The sequence below is a fragment of the Vulpes lagopus genome, chromosome 4, assembly GCF_018345385.1.
Source record: "Vulpes lagopus strain Blue_001 chromosome 4, ASM1834538v1, whole genome shotgun sequence".
In the NCBI taxonomy this organism is placed as follows: domain Eukaryota; kingdom Metazoa; phylum Chordata; class Mammalia; order Carnivora; family Canidae; genus Vulpes; species Vulpes lagopus.
In genome coordinates, this window is record NC_054827.1 from 39516838 (window position 1) to 39535799 (window position 18962).

Here is an 18962-nt window from a genome sequence, read left to right on the forward strand (position 1 = left end):
TGGCTCTTCCTCATGGCCTTGACACTCCCGAAAAAAAAAAAAAAAAAAAAAAAAACGAACCTCAGCGTTACGTTGTCCAGACCTGTGATGGTGGCTCACAGCCCTTCAACTCTGGCATTAGAGCCATGTGGGGACGGGCTGTCCCATTACCCTCAAGGCACCGACTTTCCTCTGTGTCACACCCAGCAGGTTGTCCCTCCCAGCCCGGGGAGCTCAGCACCCCTGGGCCGTCTGTTCATGTAGGACTTTCGTGCTGAGGTTCTCCAGACACTTGTAGGAGCCCACCGAGAGACCCCGCTGCATACTCTGCCACTCACTTGTGCTTCCCTGGCCTCTGACACTCAGGAGGAAAGGGCACAGAGGGCTCCAAGCTGTGTGGCAGAGCAGGGGAGACCCACAGGATTCCAGCACTGGCCATCACACGGCAGGCACTTCTCCCAGCTGTCGGGGCCAGCCACCACCTTGCACGCATGGGGCTCTCTAGGGCACTCAAACACTGGACAGTGGAACGGTTACTCATATCCACCAGCGCCAACTGCAGACCAGGTCCATGTTGAGGACTGTGTGTGTTTTGACAGTCTTTGCCGTTGCAAGACATCGAGGCTCATGCTTTGCCCAACGCCATGCGGTTTGCGAGTGCAACGGCTGCAATGCTTTTCTTGCCACTTGTTATGGACGGATGTGGCTGTTGGGGTGAGTCATCGGGTCAGGGTCTGCGGTCCATAAGGTGGCCTCCTGAGGGTCTGGAGGTCTGATGTCGAGGGGCGCACGTCCATGGGTGCAAGAAGCCATCTTTAAGTGAAGTAAGGTGAGAAAAATGACCAAGTGCAGGACATCGGGAGCCACTCCCGGCATTGGTCACGCTGCCCTGGAAGGATACCACGGGCATCCTTCCACATGGCAGCAAGTGTCCCGGGACAAGAAGGTTTTGCGGGCAACAGCCTCGCCCTCCTGGGTTATCATACACAACAGCACACCGGGGCTGCTGAGGAGTCCCATCGGAACTTTGTGTCATCCAAATGCCCATGACCCAGACGCCACAGCCTTGAGGAATGCGGGGCACGACCTCACCCGGCTGCCTGCCGTAACCACAGGAGGCCAGCAGCCTGAGATTCAGGCATGGGTCGAGGGGCTCCACCCAGAGGCTTCGCGGGAGAGCCTGTTCGCGCATGTGTCTCCAGCTGCTGGTCATGGCCAGCCCTGCTCAGCATCCCCTAGTTCACAGACACGTCACTCCTACCTCTGCCCCCATCTGCATGCTGGCCCTCCACAGGGTGTCTGCAGTTCTGTACTCAAACACCCTTCCTCTTGGAAGGTCCTGGTCATTAAACATATGGTCCCTCTGGCCAGCGTGGCCTCCTCTTGGGCGCACCTGCAAGGCCCTGCTTCCATAGGTCACAGCCACAGGTTCCAGGTGCATGTGACGTTTGGGGACACGATCCTGCCTGTTACAGAGGCTCAGAAAAGAGCATTGATGGAGGCTAATACTCTGCTGCTGTGACAGACGCGTGGGCATTGTGGGGATCCAGAGAGGCCACTGGGCTGGGGCAGGGGGGTGAGGAGCCAGGCAGGAGTGGGAAGCAAGCCAGGCCTGGCGCATCCAGATGCAGAGGCTTCCAGTACTTCTACATTGACTTCCAGGAAGGAGATGACACCTGGGGCTGCCTGCAGGCACCCAGAAGCTCTAGTTGTCGTCCTCCATGAGCTGCGTGGGGGTGGGGGAAGTCAGGACAGGAGGGCAGAGGAGGAGGAGGAAGTGGTGAAGGTCATCTGTCCACGGGCCTCACTCCTGAGGCTGGAACCAGGGAAGACGTCCCCATCTGTGTAATGGGTGCTGTGTAACTGCCCTGAGAGACACACGCACACGTTGGGGTGGGGGGTAGGATGTCTTTGTCCAGGTCATGCAAGGAAAGGAGCAGGAAGAGAAGGAAGTAACTCCGAGCACTTACTGTATGTGACCCCTGCACCGGCACTTTGGGTATGGGGACCTTGGGCCGTACCCCTGAGAACCCCCAAGGACCTGAGCCCCAGGGTCCCCCCCACGAGGTCTGAGCAGAATCAGATCCAGGCAGACAGGAAGTCCAGGGTGGGTGCCAGAGGAGCAGAGTTCTGGAGGTGGGAGGAAGGTGGTGATAGTTGCCAGTGGACCAGTGCCACTCAAGTCTGCACTTACAAATGCCGAAGAGGGTTCATGTCATGGTGTGTGTGTTTTACGGCAATAAAAGCAGATCACCATCCGCATCCCACTGACGGCTGGTGCGCGGGGCCTCCTGATGTCCCAGATCTACACAGCCTGCTGCAGGCCGCCCAGGGCTCCCCTCAGCTCTGTGGGACTCAGGTGCGTTTTACTCCGCACATTCCTCAGAAAGGAGAGAAGCACCGTGCTGGAGGCGTGGCTTGCGGGCATGCCCACTAGGGTCTGATGGCTGGGACAGTCCGCGTGCACAGAGGATCGCCCCGTCCCTGACCAGGTAGCTGTGTTGTGCGCCATCCCCGGGCCTGGAGTGTAGACATTGTCTCAAGCGGCCACGGGGTGAGCTCCGTGCACCTGCCAGGGTTATAGGCCCACGGGGCAAGGGCATTGCCAGGACGGCCTCCATGGAGGATGGACATCTCTGTGAGGCATAGCAGGGACCATGGTCCATGGCCAGGCCACGACCGGGCTACAGGAGGAAGGGACAGCCCTGGGGACTTGGCCCATCACTGCCATTCCTGCCACAGGTTCCTATATCCCGGAACAGAGCTGGAGCTCCTCCTGCGGCCCCGTCATGCCCTGTCACCCACCTCATCCTCAGGGACCCTATCTGAGAAAGGAGGTCACCCCTCCTGTCATATTCCATGTGCTTCCCTCGGTGGCAGCTTTACTGTATCACCAGCACAGGGGGAGGGGTCCCTCCAAGGCGGAGACCAGTTGCTTCTAACCCAGAAATTCAGGCAACAGGGCACCAGGTTGGGGTCCATGAGGGCTGTTTACAGATGCGGAGTATAGCTGGGTACTAAGTCCCCAGGAGGTTACAGCAGCACCTCCGCCCAGGAACCGTGCCGCACCCCACTGGACGTGCACAGGACACCATACCCTGTTCTCCACAAGCCAAGACAATTCATGGATCTCTGGGCTTCCATCCTGCTTGACGGGTGAGCTCTTTGGGATAGAAACCTCGGCCCGGTCCCGGGGTCCAGCCACTGCCTGGGGACGCCTCATGGACACCACTATCAGCATGTCACCAAGAAGAGGCCGCCCATGGTTCCACATCCCACTTTCCAAAGGCGTGCTGCTGGGAGGCTCCCAGGAAGCACACTTTCTCTTCTCCCACGGTGACGGGCTTGGTTTCAATAGTGATTGTATCTCTGTGTCCCTCGATGACCAGCTCCCACGGCAGGGGAGGGGATGCCAAGAGCACAAGCACCAGGCACCTCCTCGGGGAGCAGAGGCAGGGGCAGGGGCAGGAGGGTAGGTGTAACAGGCCCAAGCAAGCGGCATCTCCCTTCCTTCTCCCATTCCCCCTCCTCCCTCCCTCCTCCCTCTTCCTCTCTCCCTCCAACCTCCCTCCCTGTCCCACCTGCACCTTCCTCCCTCCCTCCTCCTCCTCTGGGATTCATAGCTCCATCTGATGCATTGGTATCAGGTTCTCATCTCAGAAGGACAAGTGACAGCCTGAGTGCACTCTAAGGAAATGTCTGGATATTTAACCTGACAGGTGGGCAAGGCCGAGGGACTGTGAGGGGCCCTAAGTGGCAGTGCTCCCTGGCACCAGGGCAACTTCCTGGACGTGAAGGCCTATGACGAGTGCCCTGCGGTGACTGCACAGAGGCCAGGTGAACATATCCGGCCTGGAAGTATATGGCCTGGCTCTGGAGTCCCCTGAGTGATGTGTTTACATGCAGCCACATGGAATCTGCTGGATGTGCGGCAAGCCCAGACACCTTTTCAAGCGAGCTCCTACCAAGTTCCAGGGACACAACAAGGATTTCTTACGTGGATGCTTCCTCCTTGCCCTGGGCAGAAATGCTTCTGGTGGGAAAGGATTTCACAGGTGGAGGTGCCACTCGTGGGCTGTGCAACTGGTCTGGGTGCTGGGTGCCCTCACCCCTGCCCTAGTCTGCTCAGCAGCCGAAGTCAGCACAGCCTGCATGGACATGCGCTTGTTGCCATCACCTCATCTCTAAGGGAAGCCCATGCTGACATACTTGTGTCCTAAAAAGCAGGTCAGGTGGGTGTGCAGAAGACGTAACAGAGGTTTCCTTACCCATCCCCAGTTCGACCATCCTCCTCAGAGTGTGTGGTTTGATGCATGCCCACGACCCTCTGCAGCCTCAGGAGGCTTGCTACAGTGCACCCAATGGGTGTTTGGGGCAGGGGGAGGGCAGGCTGGGGGTCCCCACTGCAAAAGGCATTACAGACACTTGTTCTCTCCTCACTTGATCTATTTCCGACCCCATGAGAGCAGAGTGATGTCAGTGAGCTCAGAAGGAGCAAAATGCAAATGTTATTAAACCTCATTAACTGACTTCTTATTATTTTAAAATATGAGTCAGCCTCCTCAGGGCCAGACTTCAGATTATCTCCATTCAACCTATAAAAATAAGTCTTCCGCAGAAGCACACGGTACAGTAAGGGTTGCAGGGGGATGCAAAGCCTGCTCCAGGGAAGAGCCAGCTGCCTCACATACCAGCAGCTCCAACAACGCAAATGGTTTATGTGCTAAAAAAAAGAAAAAGAAAAAGAAAAAACTTAAAAAAATAAAAAAGCTTTTCTGCCCATTAAGCAGGTCCTGAGAGAACTTCCAGGCATGCTTTGACAGCATGTTCTTTGAGTTTTCTCTTTTTAAAGAAATATTCAAATAGTCTCTCTTTTTTTAAAAAAGATTTTATTTATTTATTGACACACACACAGAGACAGGCAGAGGGAGAAGAAGCAGGCTCCATGCAAGGAGCCTGACGTGGGACTCGACCCTGGGTCTCCAGAATCACGCCCTGGGCTGAAGGCGGTGCTAAACTGCTGAGCCACCCAGGCTGCCCCAAATAGTCTCTTTTAAACATACGCATTGTTTTCAACTGAGCATCCACTATAATAAATCACCATCCTGGCTGCCGTAGGAGGTGGAAACAGTGCCCAGACCAACATCTGGTCTTCTCGGAGATGCCAGCCTGGTGGGAGAACGACAGGAGCACATGATAAGGACGGTATGAGGGAGGAAGGGATGCATCACAAGAGGTCTAGGTAAAGGAAGGTGCCTGACACAGAACATGGCCTGGGCCGCTGGCAATTTCAGAGGGGTCCTCCTTCCTCTCATCAGGTCTCAGCAGGCCTTTGAAAGAGTCAGGTTTGTTGAATAGTTAGCACTCAAGAAAGACTCTGGATGAGCAGAGCGAGGTTTCTTTCCACCTACCTCAGTCCAGTTCTTGTGTGTGCCCTGGAGCTGGCAGGCCTGTGCTCGGGCACCGCTGGCAGCAAGGCTGAGCTGCCTGGGGTCTCTACAGGCGTGTCTGCCGGGAGCTCTGCAAACATAGTATCTCTTCTGTACGATTTTATTAATGATACTTTCTTTCTCCAGCTTATACTGAAAGAACATAGCAGACAACACGTGTATAACAGATCAGATACTAGTCAATCTGCTGCATATGTTATTGGTAAGACTTCCAGCGCCTCTGGCTCTTAGCAGTGCAGCTTTGGGGAGTCAGAGGCTAAGCATGCATTCTGCGCCGTGCAGGGGCCGACGCCCTCATCCCCGCGTTGTCCAGGGGTCAGCCGTATGATTTCCTCAAGCTGCCCTAACCATTTACCACAAGCCAGGGGGCTTCAAACACCAGGTGTGTATTCTCTGAGAGTTCTGGAGGCCAGAAGCCTGCAATCAAGGTGGCGGTGGCTGCGGTGTGCCTCCTCTGAGTGCTGGGAGGGGCATTGTCCTCTCAGTGTCTCGGGCCCCTCGTAGGCCTGGGCCATGGCCGTGTCACTGGCTTTCTGCCTCCTCCATCCCCAAGGCTTCCCACTGTGTATGGGTCTTGGCACAGGGTTTCCCTCTTCTTATAGGGACCCTGGTCATGTTGGATTAGGGCCACACTACTCCTGATTAAGCGACATCAGCAGAAACCCCCTTTCCAAATAAGGTCACATTCACAGGGCCCAGGGGTTAGGACTTTAACATATATTCTTGGTGGGGACAGAATTCAGCCCATAAAACAAGCAATATGGCATTTCTTTTCAAGTCCATAAACTTACTCAGTTGGGTCGAATAGCAGCCAAAGCACCCGAGCCACTGGGTGTTCACTTACCCTCCAGCTTGGTGCTGAAAACCATGCGTGGGTCCCTGTGGGCAACAATTTGGCATGGAGAGTATGTCCTGGGCGGGCTCCTGAGCATCGGCAGCAGGTGGTGGCGTATGACACCAAGCAGACCACATCCATTCCTGCAGCATACCGTCACCCAGAAAGAGGCTGCCAGGGACCAGAAACACCAAAGGCCGCCTTGGCTCCTGCCCCAGGCATTTGGGCCTTCCGGGGGGCTCCTGAAGCATGGCACTGGTGCGTCTGAGAGGATGCTCAGCAGAAAGGGGGGACTGGCGGGGCTTCCCTGAGTGCAGCACTGGTGTGCTTCGGGGCCCCAGGATCCCGCTCACTTCTAATCTGTTGATGGCTTTGTTTCCATCAGGGATGGGAGCACCTGCTTCCTGGGTGGGAACTGACCCACTTGACACCCGATGAGGGGAGCTGTGGGCAGGGCTGCAGACTCCTAGGGCCGCAGGATGCTTGTGCCCACCCCATGCTCAGCAGCAACCTTTACTCACCTCTGAGTCTCCTGACTCAGTGCTGGGCACTCTGGAAACCAGGAGATGACCAGAAAAGTGCTGTAGGAATCACCATGTCTGGCATTCACACATTTAGCTCATTCGCTCAGCAAACCTCCTCCATTCTGAGATCCAGTGGAGCCTCTGGGTGGGTAGCTGCTTCCTAGAAGAGAAGGATTGGGGTTTCCCAAAGACGAGTCACACAAACAGCCCTTCCTGGAGGGGATGCTGCCCTGGGGGAGAGGAAGCAGAGAACCTTGTCCCTGTCTTGAAATTGAACTGTGGAGGCACCTGGGTGGCTCAGCGGTTGGGCATCTGCCTTCAGCTCAGGGTGTGACCCTGGGGTCCTGGGATCAAATTCCATATCAGGCTCCCCACAGGGAGCCTGATTCTCCCTCTGCCTGTGTCTCTGCCTCTCTCTGTGTGTCTCTCATGAATAAATAAAATCTGTAAAAAATAAATAAATCAATAAACTGATCTGTGGCATCCTGGAGCCCACCAGAACCCACAGTCACTGCTCAGCCTGTCGTGAAGATCAGCTGGGGGCACGAGATGGGTGGCAGCCAGAGGGAAGTGCAGCGAGGACACCCCCAGCGCCCTGCACACCCACTCAGGCCCTGCACGTGGTCACACTCAGAGCCGTGCCTGGCCTTGTAATGTTGGCACCCGAGTGGGCCACCTGTTTGTTTGATTTACTAAATCCCCCTCTCTGCTCTTAGATACAGTGACCTGAAAAGAAATATCCCCAGGAGTGCCTTTGGGATTGTTTGTTTAAATTTTCATTTGGATTTAATCTTAACTGAGTCTTCAGAGAGCTGCGCGGGCTCCTACATGGAGGGACCGCGTGCACGGACCAATGAGGCAGGCTGCCCGGTTGGGAGGACCCCTCTTCAAATGAGGGGCTTCCTAATGTCACACTTGGGTGGCACACGCAGAGTGTTAGATGATTAGTTTATGGTCTAGATCATTGTATTTTTATTACACTCATAAAATCTGTGTTTCTCCTCATTTTCGTAATGGCTTCAATGAGCTTCTCCACCTTCTAAAGACACATTAAATTGTTATGTTCTGGAAGGGCCAATTTAGTGGGGCTGGCTTGACAGCCTGCAAGCTGCAAGTGAGACGCATGCTTTGAATTCTCATCTTGGCGTTGGCTTTGCACTAAGGATAAATGAAGGTGTACGGGTTTGGGCATAATTTGTATTTATTTGCGGGCTGTTTCATAAACACCAGCAACCTCCATGAAATTCCAGCACAAACAGGACACGATGCGGTGCCGAAAAGGCATCAACTATTCCTATCACATGGGTGTATAAATCAATATTCAAGGGGGAAAACATCATAGACGTGTCTCTCTTTAAAATATAATTTAAAGGGGGTTATTTAATAACGTGAACTATGAAGGAAAAGCATTTTATATTTGAGATGTGGGTTTTTTTTTTAATGACAAGATTTTAATTGGATTGTTATATCTGTCTTTAAAAGACACAGATGCTGCCCCTTAGATCCTAAGTTTACATCTAAATGCGGTTGCTTATAAACATTGCCATGGAGTCACTATAACCTGCCACGGAAAAGCTGACTCCTCTTCACTCTATAATTTAATACGTTAATATGAGCCTGTGGGGCCACCTCAGCATGCCCTGTAGGATGAACGGTGTTGGGGGTTATGCTCCAAGTATGAGTATGCAGGGCCGCAGCCCCAGGGCCAGGAGTCAGACTGGCAAGGAGGGCCCATGGAGGCCTCGGTGGCTGCCCTGTCTACCTGTGGATACACGTCCATTAGTTCACCATGTCCGGGAGATGCTCTGCAGGGAGCTACCACAAATTATTAACTGGATTCTGTTTTCAGAGAAGGCACGGCTGTGTTGTGTGCATGTAAGTGAAACCCCAACCCTGAAACTGCTCCCTGTAGCAGGAAAGCCTTCCAGTAGGATGGCAGCCTCACAGAGCAAAACGGTTTTCCGGTCATGCAGAATCAGGACAACGACCAAAAGACGATCACATTGACCAGGTTCAGCCCGCACAGAGGCGCAGAGGGGCGGCCGTGTCCAGAGCAGTGCCCACCTGACTGCCCACCCACTGCTGGGCAAGCACCAGAGTCTGGGTTGTCTGTTGTACAGAGTTCCCTTCGCCAAGGTGGGAAGCCAAGCCACAGAGTGGGGATTGTAAAAGGTCCTAAAAGGCAAGGGACGAATCCGTGGTGGTGCTGGTGGTGGTTGAACATCTCATGGGATGGGGAAACTCTGGGGCCATCATATTCAGAGATGTGGGGCCCGCTGTGGAGGGAAGCTGTCTGGTGAAAGAGCTGTTTGCGCGGAGCACAGCCGGCCTGCATGGCGAGCACGGGGGCACACGTGCTGTGTGGGGACCCACCCATCACACTGTGGCCGCGGGCCTTTCTCTGTCTGCAGATGGTGTGGGAGAGTGGCTGCGTGGTCATCGTCATGCTGACCCCCCTCTCGGAGAACGGTGTCCGGCAGTGCTACCACTACTGGCCAGATGAAGGCTCCAACCTCTACCATGTCTACGAGGTACTCCCCAAATCGCCTGCCTGTAGGATGGCAGAGAATAGGAGCGTCCCCTCCTGGAGCTGCCCCCGACCCTGGGAAGGCTGTAGATACCCAGACCCTCCAAACAGCTCTGGTGGAAGTAGTGTGGTCTTCATTTTTTAAATTGTATGATTCCAAATCCAGACAGAAATAACCAAAAAAAAACCATTTACCTTCATATTACATTTATGGGGAGGCCCACTGAGCCAGGCCCCGAGTGATGGGCCATCAGTGGGTCTGTTTTAGGAAGAGCCCTGCTGCCATGTGGAGAACTCTGGGGCCCCCACCTGTGCCATGCCTCCCGCGGCGTTCAGGGCTGTGTGCCTGTAGGTCTGACCTTCGTCGAGGGTCACCCACTGGCAAGCTTACTGCTCCTGCTGGACTTTCCACCCACACCAATGATGTCCTGAGTGAGCTCGGGCAGTTCAGCCCACGCCAGCATGCATCCGCTGTTTTGCATTAAAAATTAGTCAGCATGCCAAAGTCCCTGGGTGGAAGTGTGAAGATTAATCCTAAATCACGCAGTCGTGGCTTTTAGGCCGCTGAGAACGGGCTAGACCCTGAGCAGCCCGGGCCCCCCCCCCCCCCCCGTCTGTGTGAATCCGGTGGTATCCCCTCCACCTCTAAGTGATACCACCTACAGTGGGATTTCGGTTACAGTGGAAGCCACTAGGGTTTCTGTTCAATAGTGCAGCTTTTCTAGAAGGTTTATATAGCTTAGAGGTACGAAAGATGAAAGCTGATGTAGTTGTGGGTGGTAACAGTTTTCTAATAGTTTGGCTGGTGCACCAAGGTGACATTAAAAACCACAGTTATCTTTTGCTTAAAGCATGTTGGAATGGAAACAGTGGGCAGGGCCACTAAGCAGCTGCTGACCCGCAGGCCAACCTCAGGCCGTCCTCGCAGCCCTCGCCCTCCGCTCCCCCATGTGGCCCCTGTACTCAGACAATGCTTTACATTCCCGATGCCCCCCTATCCTCCTGCCCAGGTAAACCTGGTGTCTGAGCACATCTGGTGTGAGGATTTCCTCGTGAGGAGCTTCTATCTGAAGAACCTTCAAACCAATGAGACACGCACCGTGACCCAGTTCCACTTCCTGAGCTGGTATGACCAGGGAGTGCCTTCATCCGCGAGGTCCCTCCTGGATTTCCGCAGGTATGACAAACAGCACGCTTGGCAGGGTCATGCATTTATGAGAGTGTGGGCGTCAGGTAGGAGGGAATGTGGTCTGTCACCAGACCTCCCATGTCTGAGAGGCCATTTGCTGGAAGATAACGCCCTCTGTTTGAAATTTACGTGTTGTGACTATACAGCTGATCCTTGAACAACACGGGGTTGAGACACCACCCCCCCACACACAGCTGAACAGGCATGTTTAACCTTCGACTCCCCCAGAACTTAACTACGAATAACCTACTGTCAACTGGAAGCCTTGCCAATAACATCAAAAGTCAGTGGACATGTATTTTATGTGTTCTCTGTATTATATGCTGTATTCTTACAATAAAGTGCACTGGAGGAAAAAAAACTGTGAAGAAAATCACAAGGAAGAGAAAATACATTTTCAGTGCTATCCTGTATTTGTCGAAAAAAATTCCCATGTAAGCGGACCAGTGTGGCTCAAAGCCATGCTGTTCGAGGGTCACCTGTATCCACATCATATATAGGAAAGTGGAGGGGAAGGAGAGTATACTAACGGTGCATATTAACTGCAAGATGTTTTCTGGTTGTACAGGCGTTAAAATGGGGGGGGGAGTGCGCAGATACCTTAGAATTATATAAATGTGGTCATTATTTCTGATAAGATTATCTGAGCAGTAGAGTCCCAAAGTTCAAAGTTCATGCTTCGTAGCCTGATGAGGAAAAGGCAGATTCTTAGTTTGGATACTATGTGGTTGGACATGATAACGAGCCTCGGTGACCTTAGACCTCAGGGGAGAGCTGTATGGAGTTAGCGCACGACTGCAGATTTTAGTGCAGTATCAAAGCGGACAATTGAAAACATCCCACCCCTGTTCACACTAGGGTCAGCCCATCACCCCCAGAGGCTGTCTTGGATTAAAGTGGGTTTATGGAACTGTTGAGAGGGATGCTGAGCTCCATCTTCCGGGAAGATACTGACCAGGCAAAAAAAAGGGGGGGGGGGGTTAAGATGGAAGTTTGTCCGTTGGATGCGGTGATCACAGTGGTCGGCGTTGGCTGTTGCACATGGTAAAGAATGAGCAACCGCCGAGAGGGGGCAGGTGTTGGGCAGCAAGGCCTGTAGAGCCTCTCTCACGTTTGACCGATGGAAACCTGCCCCATAACAAACGCAAATACCCAAAACAAGGACGAGGAAATAGAACTCACCTTAATCCAGTATTGTGCGCAATCACAAAGTGAGGTGTGCGTGAACAGTTACCCATCCCTGAGTCTGCAGCTGTGTCGCTCGAGGGAGTGGGGGTTCAGGCTTCTCTCTGGATTTCTGGAATTTGTGTGTTAGACATTCTCAAAGTTATCGTGATACTGTTTCTTTTGCCTTTTAGTCTACTTTGAAAAGCAAAACAAATGTTTTATTTGAATAGTTTTTTGGATCATAAAGCATGTGAAAGAGCTCACGGAGAGACATGCATGAGGCATCACAGCCATGGTGCACGTTCGGTGACAACCCCCCCCCGCCCCGGCCCCAGTCCTGCTCCACCATCTCAGCCTGGAGAGGCAGAGCACCCACAATGCATCGAGTCCTGAACGCATCCCCAAACACTGACTACACAGAGCTCCCTCTCAATCCATCGCAGTGTCCTGGCTATTGTATACCTTTTCTTGATACAAATTTATTTCAAAGACTCGCTATCTAAAAATCTTAACCCAGGGCATATTTCCTGAGATAGAATCTTCAAGAAACAGTCATTACTGGCAAAATGGATGCGGCTACAAAGATAGCAGTTCATCTTAACCCCTGTCTTTACGCTCATCCAGTGTGTTTGTGCATATATGCATATGGGTGGACGCCGAAACCCATATCCATATATGGATCTGAACAATACACAACCAACCCTCTGTGCTTACAACCTGTCATGAAGAAACACGGACTCCCCGAGTTCCCTTTCCCCAGAGGCTTAGGAGATAAGACTCCAAAAGATTTTTATTAAATTGGAATTTGCAAGTCTGCTAGCACCGAGAGCCTGGCTTGCTTGCCATACTTGGCAACGCCCAGCATCCAGGCCGGCCTGCCTGCCGTGGACAACGGGCGTGAGCAGGCGCGTTCTCAGGAGCATCACACCCAGGCACAGATTGCCGCTTTGCGGTTTTCTGTGTAAAAGAGCCATCCAAAGTCCAGCAATCGGAAAGGGGCATCGGCTTCCGAAGACACTGGTCACCCTCCCCGCAGGTCTCTCCCTCCATCCCCGCCCCAAACGCTCGCTCAGCCTCCCCGTGCTCTGGCCAGTGTGTGCGTCAGGCATTGAGACGTGTAATTACACACTTCTGGAGCCCAGAGGGAGCATATTTACACTTTAAAGAGAAGCTGCTAAAGCCAAGAGATAATTAGCATCACATGTGAGGGCTTTGCTTTTACGGATTCTCTCTTTCTGTCTCTCTCTCTCTCTCTCCCTCTCTCTCTCTCACTTCTTGCTGTGTGCAGCGGCACTCACAACGCTGATCCCTGTAGACATGGACAGACCCTTACTTTGCCAGCTAATGAGCGGTGGCCAGTGTCATTTTTGTGATGTTGCAGCTAGTAATATGAGCCCAGTTGCATAGTCACAAAAGTGATCATTGGAGGCTGTGACTCTGCTGCAGGGCAGTGTGGGAAGCCCCCTGTCTGAGCCTCTAACGACCTCTGACCTTTGCTTGCGGTTGGTTGCATGACGGTCCTTCTCACTCAGTGACCCGTGGGTTGGTTTGTATTACTAACCGTTCTTTCTCAGTGAATTCCTCCTGTTGAAATATATATAATATCCATTTCTCTTCATGTTTTCAACCTTTTGCTCACTGCTGATTTGTGCTAATCGCGTAAAACAAGACAGCTGTGTATTGCTCATCTCCATGAATAATCTGCATCTCTATCTGGGGTCAACCAGGTGAATGCTTTTGTTGACTATGTGATGCTTTTTCTTTTCTCTTTGTGATGGTTTCCATTGTAATAAATACCAGCACCTGATTCTTTGTGAATTAAATTCTGAACCCCGGCAGCACATGGTATTTGCACCGCGTGGGTCCTGGATGGCCTGTGGCTGTCTGCACATGGGTTGAGCCGGGGCGGGGCTGGCGTGGAGCCTCCCTGGGTCCTGCCGAGGCAGCCAGTCTCAGCGTGTTGGAGGAAATACTGTTTTAAATGTTGTGTGACGCAAGGGCAGGGAGCACAGGAGAGGAGGGTGGCTTGCAGCCAGAGATGCCAGGACTCCTTTGTGGGCCGAATCTCTTTGCCAGGAAGGTGACCCTTAATGCACTTGACCTGAAATGGGGCTGCCCGGCTGTGCACAGGCTGGTCTTTTTTTTTTATTGTGCTACTTTTGTGCTTGGCCCCATCAGCAAAAATGACCAAAATCTAGGGACTGAGCAGCGTGCGAGCAGGCACACATTGAGGTTAGCCAGTCCGGACGTGGCCTGGATGGCCAAGAGTGAATGTAACAGGATGGTGGAGGTGCTCACCTAAAGCCTTCAGCGCCTGACAGCTTTCTAGTAAAGTCTTCTGTGTGAATGTCAAAGGCCCTACAGAAATAAAGCCGCCCTTGATCTAGTCTGCCCCTGACCTTGCTGGATTCTGCACATGTACACACGCATGGCAGGTACATACAAGGCACACACAGGATGAGTGTGTGCACACACAGGCACACATAGGGTGAACACACACATGTACGGGCACACTGCATATACACACACAGGCACATACAGGGCGAATGCACACAAGTGCATATACACACATAAGCACACACAGGGTGAGCGTGCAGAGAAACAGCACATGTGCACACACAGGCACACAGAAGGCAAGCACACAGAATAGTGCGTGTGCACACACAGGCACACACAGGGCGAGCACACATGCATAGGCACACAGTGCGTGTACACACAGGCACACACAGGGCGATAGCCCATGGGCACACACGGCCTTGGTTGAGCTGGTGGGCCTCAGACCACCCATGTATCAGGTACATCCTAGGGGTCTGGCGTCTATGTTGTCAGACCGAAAGCTCATGTTGCCTTTACAACGTGAGTCAAGAATGCGAGTTTTAAGATTTTTTTTTCCTTAATTTTTAAGTAATCTCTACCCCAACCTGGGACTGGAACTCACAACCCCGGGATCAAGAGTCACACGCTCCAGGGACTGAGCCAGCCAGGCGCCCCAAAGAATGGGAGGTTTTAGGAGAAATTCATGGATGTATTTTCCAATCTGTTTTATTCTCCAAGGCCCCAGAACCTTTACAGCATTCTGGCACACCGTTGATTTTAGCAAATTTGCTTGTACTTCCTTCACTTTTCCCCCAAACCCCAACATCGTGGTGTACGTTGGAAGTAAGAGAAAGCTCCAACAGACATAGTGATGTGGCCGCAGGGACACAGAGCAGCTTGTTTTACCCACATTTCTGGGTCTGCTCATTTTTAAGACATTTTGGGTGGCCCGCAAGCTGCAGATGCTGCAGGAGGCAGCCAGGGATGGCCTGCCGCCCTGGGGGGCGACAGTGTGGCCCATCTTAGGGGCACTCACACCCAGGCTCCTGTCCTGCCATTTGGGAGCGTGTGGACCTCACTCTGTAGGAGAGTTGGAAACAACCAGCCGTGCTCTGGGGGCAGACGTGACGGTCCCCGCTGGGCGCCCAGGCCCACTGCCAGCTCCCTCCTCCCTGCTGCCTGCCATCCCTCTCAGCTCTGGGCCTTCGAGACCGATGACAGCATGTGCACTTCCCGCAGACCCCTCGGTGCCGAGTGGGCAAATCTCCACAGAGAAATGGGACATGTTCTTGTGTCTGGTGCAAGGACAAAGATTTTTTTCTGCACTGTCATTCTAGTTTTGAATTTTGCTTCGTGTCATACATGGTAGAAATTAACATGGAGAATTTTAGAACACAGCCCTTGCACACTTTTTTTTTCCATTTACTTTTTTCAATTCAGAAATATCTTACCAAAAATTTTCATGTACATTGCAAACGTGTTTACTGGTGTCACTGGCTTTAAAAATTTTTGGGAAAAAGAAACCATTTTGGAGCTTATCCAGTGAATTTTAAATCAGTGCTTTGTTTTGATTTGGGGCTTGTTTACAAAATAATCTATGCTTATTGTTAATTTTCATAAATTCTGGTCTAAAATCTGCATAACAGAGTTGTTTGTAAACATATGCAGATTTATACAAAGGAAGGATCTCTGTGGCTTCTCCACAATTCAGAGCTCCGACCAAAAGAAAGGATCAAACAGACCTTTAAGATGCAGTTTTGAGACCATAGAGTCATATTACATTCCAGTAGGATGTCTCAAATGTAAGAAATTTTGAGCATAAATTGCAACACTTAGCAATTGTAGCAAAGCATCTAGATACTCATGTCACCACCCAACAGCCCAGCCGAGCAAGTGGAGCAGCAGCCCAGGAACAGCAGCCTAGGGTAGAGGGGTGGCGGGGAGGCTGGTGATGGAGGCCCCGGGTTCTCGCCTGGAAAATGAAAGGGAAATTGTGAAAATGTCAGAAATGTTTTTAAAGCTCTGTTTAATACTTTATTTTTTTTGTTTAATACTTTAATATCGAAAAAGAAAAATAAATCTCTGAAAATGTGTGTGTAATTTTGATTTGCTTTGTCAAAACAGGCTATTATTACAAAACAATGTGAAAGATACAATCTATTTGTTTTGGCTTAGGAGTTATTTTGCAAGACGTTAAGACAAGGAAGACAAGGGTCGTGGTGCATGACTGTGATTTCTGTCTCTTTCTGTTTCAGAAAAGTAAACAAGTGCTACAGGGGCCGCTCTTGTCCAATAATTGTTCACTGCAGGCAAGTACGACTTTTACGTGGATTCACCAGTGTTCGCTACCTCAGAAGGAGCCACAGTTAAATATGCACGTCGAGCTTTCTCACTGCTTCATAAATGCACCTTCCTGGCACTTCTGAGGGAAAGCAAGGACACAGATGGGGTGTTGGCGGCAGTTTGGCCACATGCCGTGTACGTGCCGCATGCATGCTGCAGGCTGGGCCTGCACAACCTGCCTGGCCAGACACCACGTGGGTACTGCCCACAGGGTACTGCCCTTGGCTGCCCAGCGCTCCGGTCCACCCACCGAGTGCCTGCTCGGGCCTCCTGCTGCCCCCGCACAGAGCCCTGAGACGGTAGTGCTGACAAGTGGCGCAGTGGCAGCCACGAGCTGGCTCAGCTGAGGTGTAGAGCCCAGATGCCGAGGCACGCTTGGGGCCCATTAGCCACAGGGATGCCCCCAGGTGGTGCGTGAGCCTGGCCTCTGGGTACAATCTGGGGGCTCCTCAGGCATGTTGCACCCACACCCATAAGCAGAGGTCTGCTCATAACTCCCTGTCCAGGTGCCCCCTTCCCCCGGGGATCACCCCCACCGCGCTTCACACCCACTGTGCTTGGGTGGAGAGCCACACTCTGTGCTGTGGGACAGTTGTGCATATGTTACTTCCTGCTGAGATAGAAAGGAAATCTGTCTCCAAGGATCAGACACCAGGGCCTGTGCGTCAGGGTGTGCGGCATGGAACTATATCTGTGGAGGGGGTGTGTGTGTCGGTGTCTGTAACTGCAGGTGTGTGTATCTATCAGGTGTGTATGTGAGTATGTGTGGGGGTGTAACTGTGTGTCTGTTGGGTGTGTGTCCATATGTCTGTCAGTGTGTGTCCGTGTGTGTATCTGGTGGGTGTGTGTCCATGTGTGTCCATTTGTGTGTGTCTATGTGTATGTCCATGTGCTGGGGCATGTGGCATGTCTCTTTGTGTGTCTGTGTGTGTCCGTGTGCAATGGTGTGTGTGTCATGTCCCTGCCTGTGTCCGTGTGTGTGTGTCCATGTGCTGGGGCATGTGGTGTGTGCCCATATGTGTCCATGTGGGAGTCCGTGTGCTGGGGTATGTGGCGTGTGTCCGTGTGTGTCCATGTGTCTGTGTGTGTCTGTGTATGTGTGTCCATGTGCCGTATCCCTGTGTGTATCTCTGTGTGTCCGTGTGTGTGTGTGTCCGTGTGCTGGGGCATTTGTCTGTGCTCCTGCGTGGTCTGTGCCAAGGACCCAAGCAGGCTGCGGGCCCTGGGAGAGTGGAGGACCCAGCCTAGAGCACAGGTGTCCCTGTGGCCATGGCGGTCGCTGGGTGTGTGTTGGCATCACAGCGGCCATAGAGGCGGGTGGCGGGGACAGGGTGGCAAGCGGGCTATGCACAGGGACCTACAGGTTGGGCCTGTCCCGGGAGCTCCTACAGCCACTGCTCCAAGGCCCTGTAAAGCCTGTGAGCCTCTGCCGAGTGTCCGGGTGCTGCTCATGTCCTTCCCCACCCTGACATGGAGCCCCTCCAGCTCAGGAGCTGCACCAATTGTATCCCCAGCTCCCAGCGACTCACAGCCTGGTGGCAGGCACACTCCCACGGGACATGTTCTCACATGGGGCATGCTCCTCCACGGGGCACACTCCCCCACAGGGCACACTCCGCCACAGGGCACACTCCCCCACGGGACACACTCCCCCACGGGGCACGCTCTCACGGGGCATGCTCTCACACAGGCCACATGCTCTCACACGCCTCACTAAACATAGCCTTCCCAGAAAGGAGGCTCCCTGCCCTCTGCCCAGGGACCCCGCAGTCACAGCTGCGATGACCTCGTACCCCACCAACGCAAAGCCTGGACACAGACATAGCCAGACTCATCCTTTCTTTATTCTGATGAAATTTGCCAAAGAGGGAGAGAACGGGAGACCAGAGCAAATCGACATGGTCACCATAGCTAATCCACACTGCTGCTGCTGCTGCTGCTGCTGCTGCTGCTGCTGGGTCCCCTCCCCTCCTCCGCCTCCTCCTCCTCCTCTCCCTCTCCTCCCCTTCCTCTTCTCCCTCCCCTCCTCCTCCCCCTCCTCCTTCCCTCCCCCTCCCATCCTGTGATCCTTCCTCACCCCACACTCTCTTTCTCTCAAAACTACACCTTCCTCTCCCCTCATGAGCCCCACTTAAACACAGAGGGCCACATACTGTCGCTGGCTTTGGTGGGCGTAGGGTTCGTGTGGTGGATGGTGTTCTCACCTCTCCTCTTCCATTGGCAGTGATGGCGCAGGCAGGAGTGGCACATACGTCCTGATCGACATGGTTCTCAACAAGATGGCCAAAGGTGAGGGGCAGAGCGTGGCTGCTTTGTTGCAGCTGAGCTGGGATGGCGTTGCTGTGGCAACCTGGGGGGGGGGCGATCCTCTCGGCCTTGGAGGAAATTAGCCCACTGTTGTCCCCTTCCTGGGTCACGTGAGCACTATTTGCAGTGAGCAGGGTATTTCCGAGGCTGCTCCTCTGCTGCCCGTGTGGCGCTTGGGCCAAGCGCACGGTAAGTGCTAGCTGAGTCCCCGCTGCATCCATAGGGCTCACATCGCAGTCAAGGCGAAGACGGCCTTCGGATCTTTAGGTGCTGTGGCATCAGGCGTTTGGTAGGAGCCTTCCCTGTTACTAAGGCTGTGTCTGCA

General features: G+C 53.1%; 1 protein-coding gene and 1 long non-coding RNA gene across 6 annotated transcripts in view; one reads left to right on the top strand and one right to left on the bottom strand.

Annotated features, from left to right (window-relative positions):
* PTPRN2 (protein tyrosine phosphatase receptor type N2) overlaps positions 1-18962 on the top strand; it is a 723182-nt gene that overhangs the window by 682595 nt on the left and 21625 nt on the right. For all 5 annotated transcript variants that reach the window (XM_041753464.1, XM_041753465.1, XM_041753467.1 and 2 more), the window contains 4 exons: positions 9200-9319; positions 10326-10492; positions 16243-16296; positions 18555-18619. In XM_041753464.1, coding sequence (XP_041609398.1) covers positions 9200-9319; positions 10326-10492; positions 16243-16296; positions 18555-18619 — 406 coding nt within the window. The remainder of the gene's footprint in view (positions 1-9199; positions 9320-10325; positions 10493-16242; positions 16297-18554; positions 18620-18962) is intronic.
* Positions 4931-6379, bottom strand: LOC121489972. The gene is made up of 3 exons (XR_005987474.1): positions 6274-6379; positions 5391-5561; positions 4931-5148 (listed from the first exon to the last, which is right to left on the bottom strand). It is a non-coding gene; the product is annotated as an uncharacterized LOC121489972 (long non-coding RNA).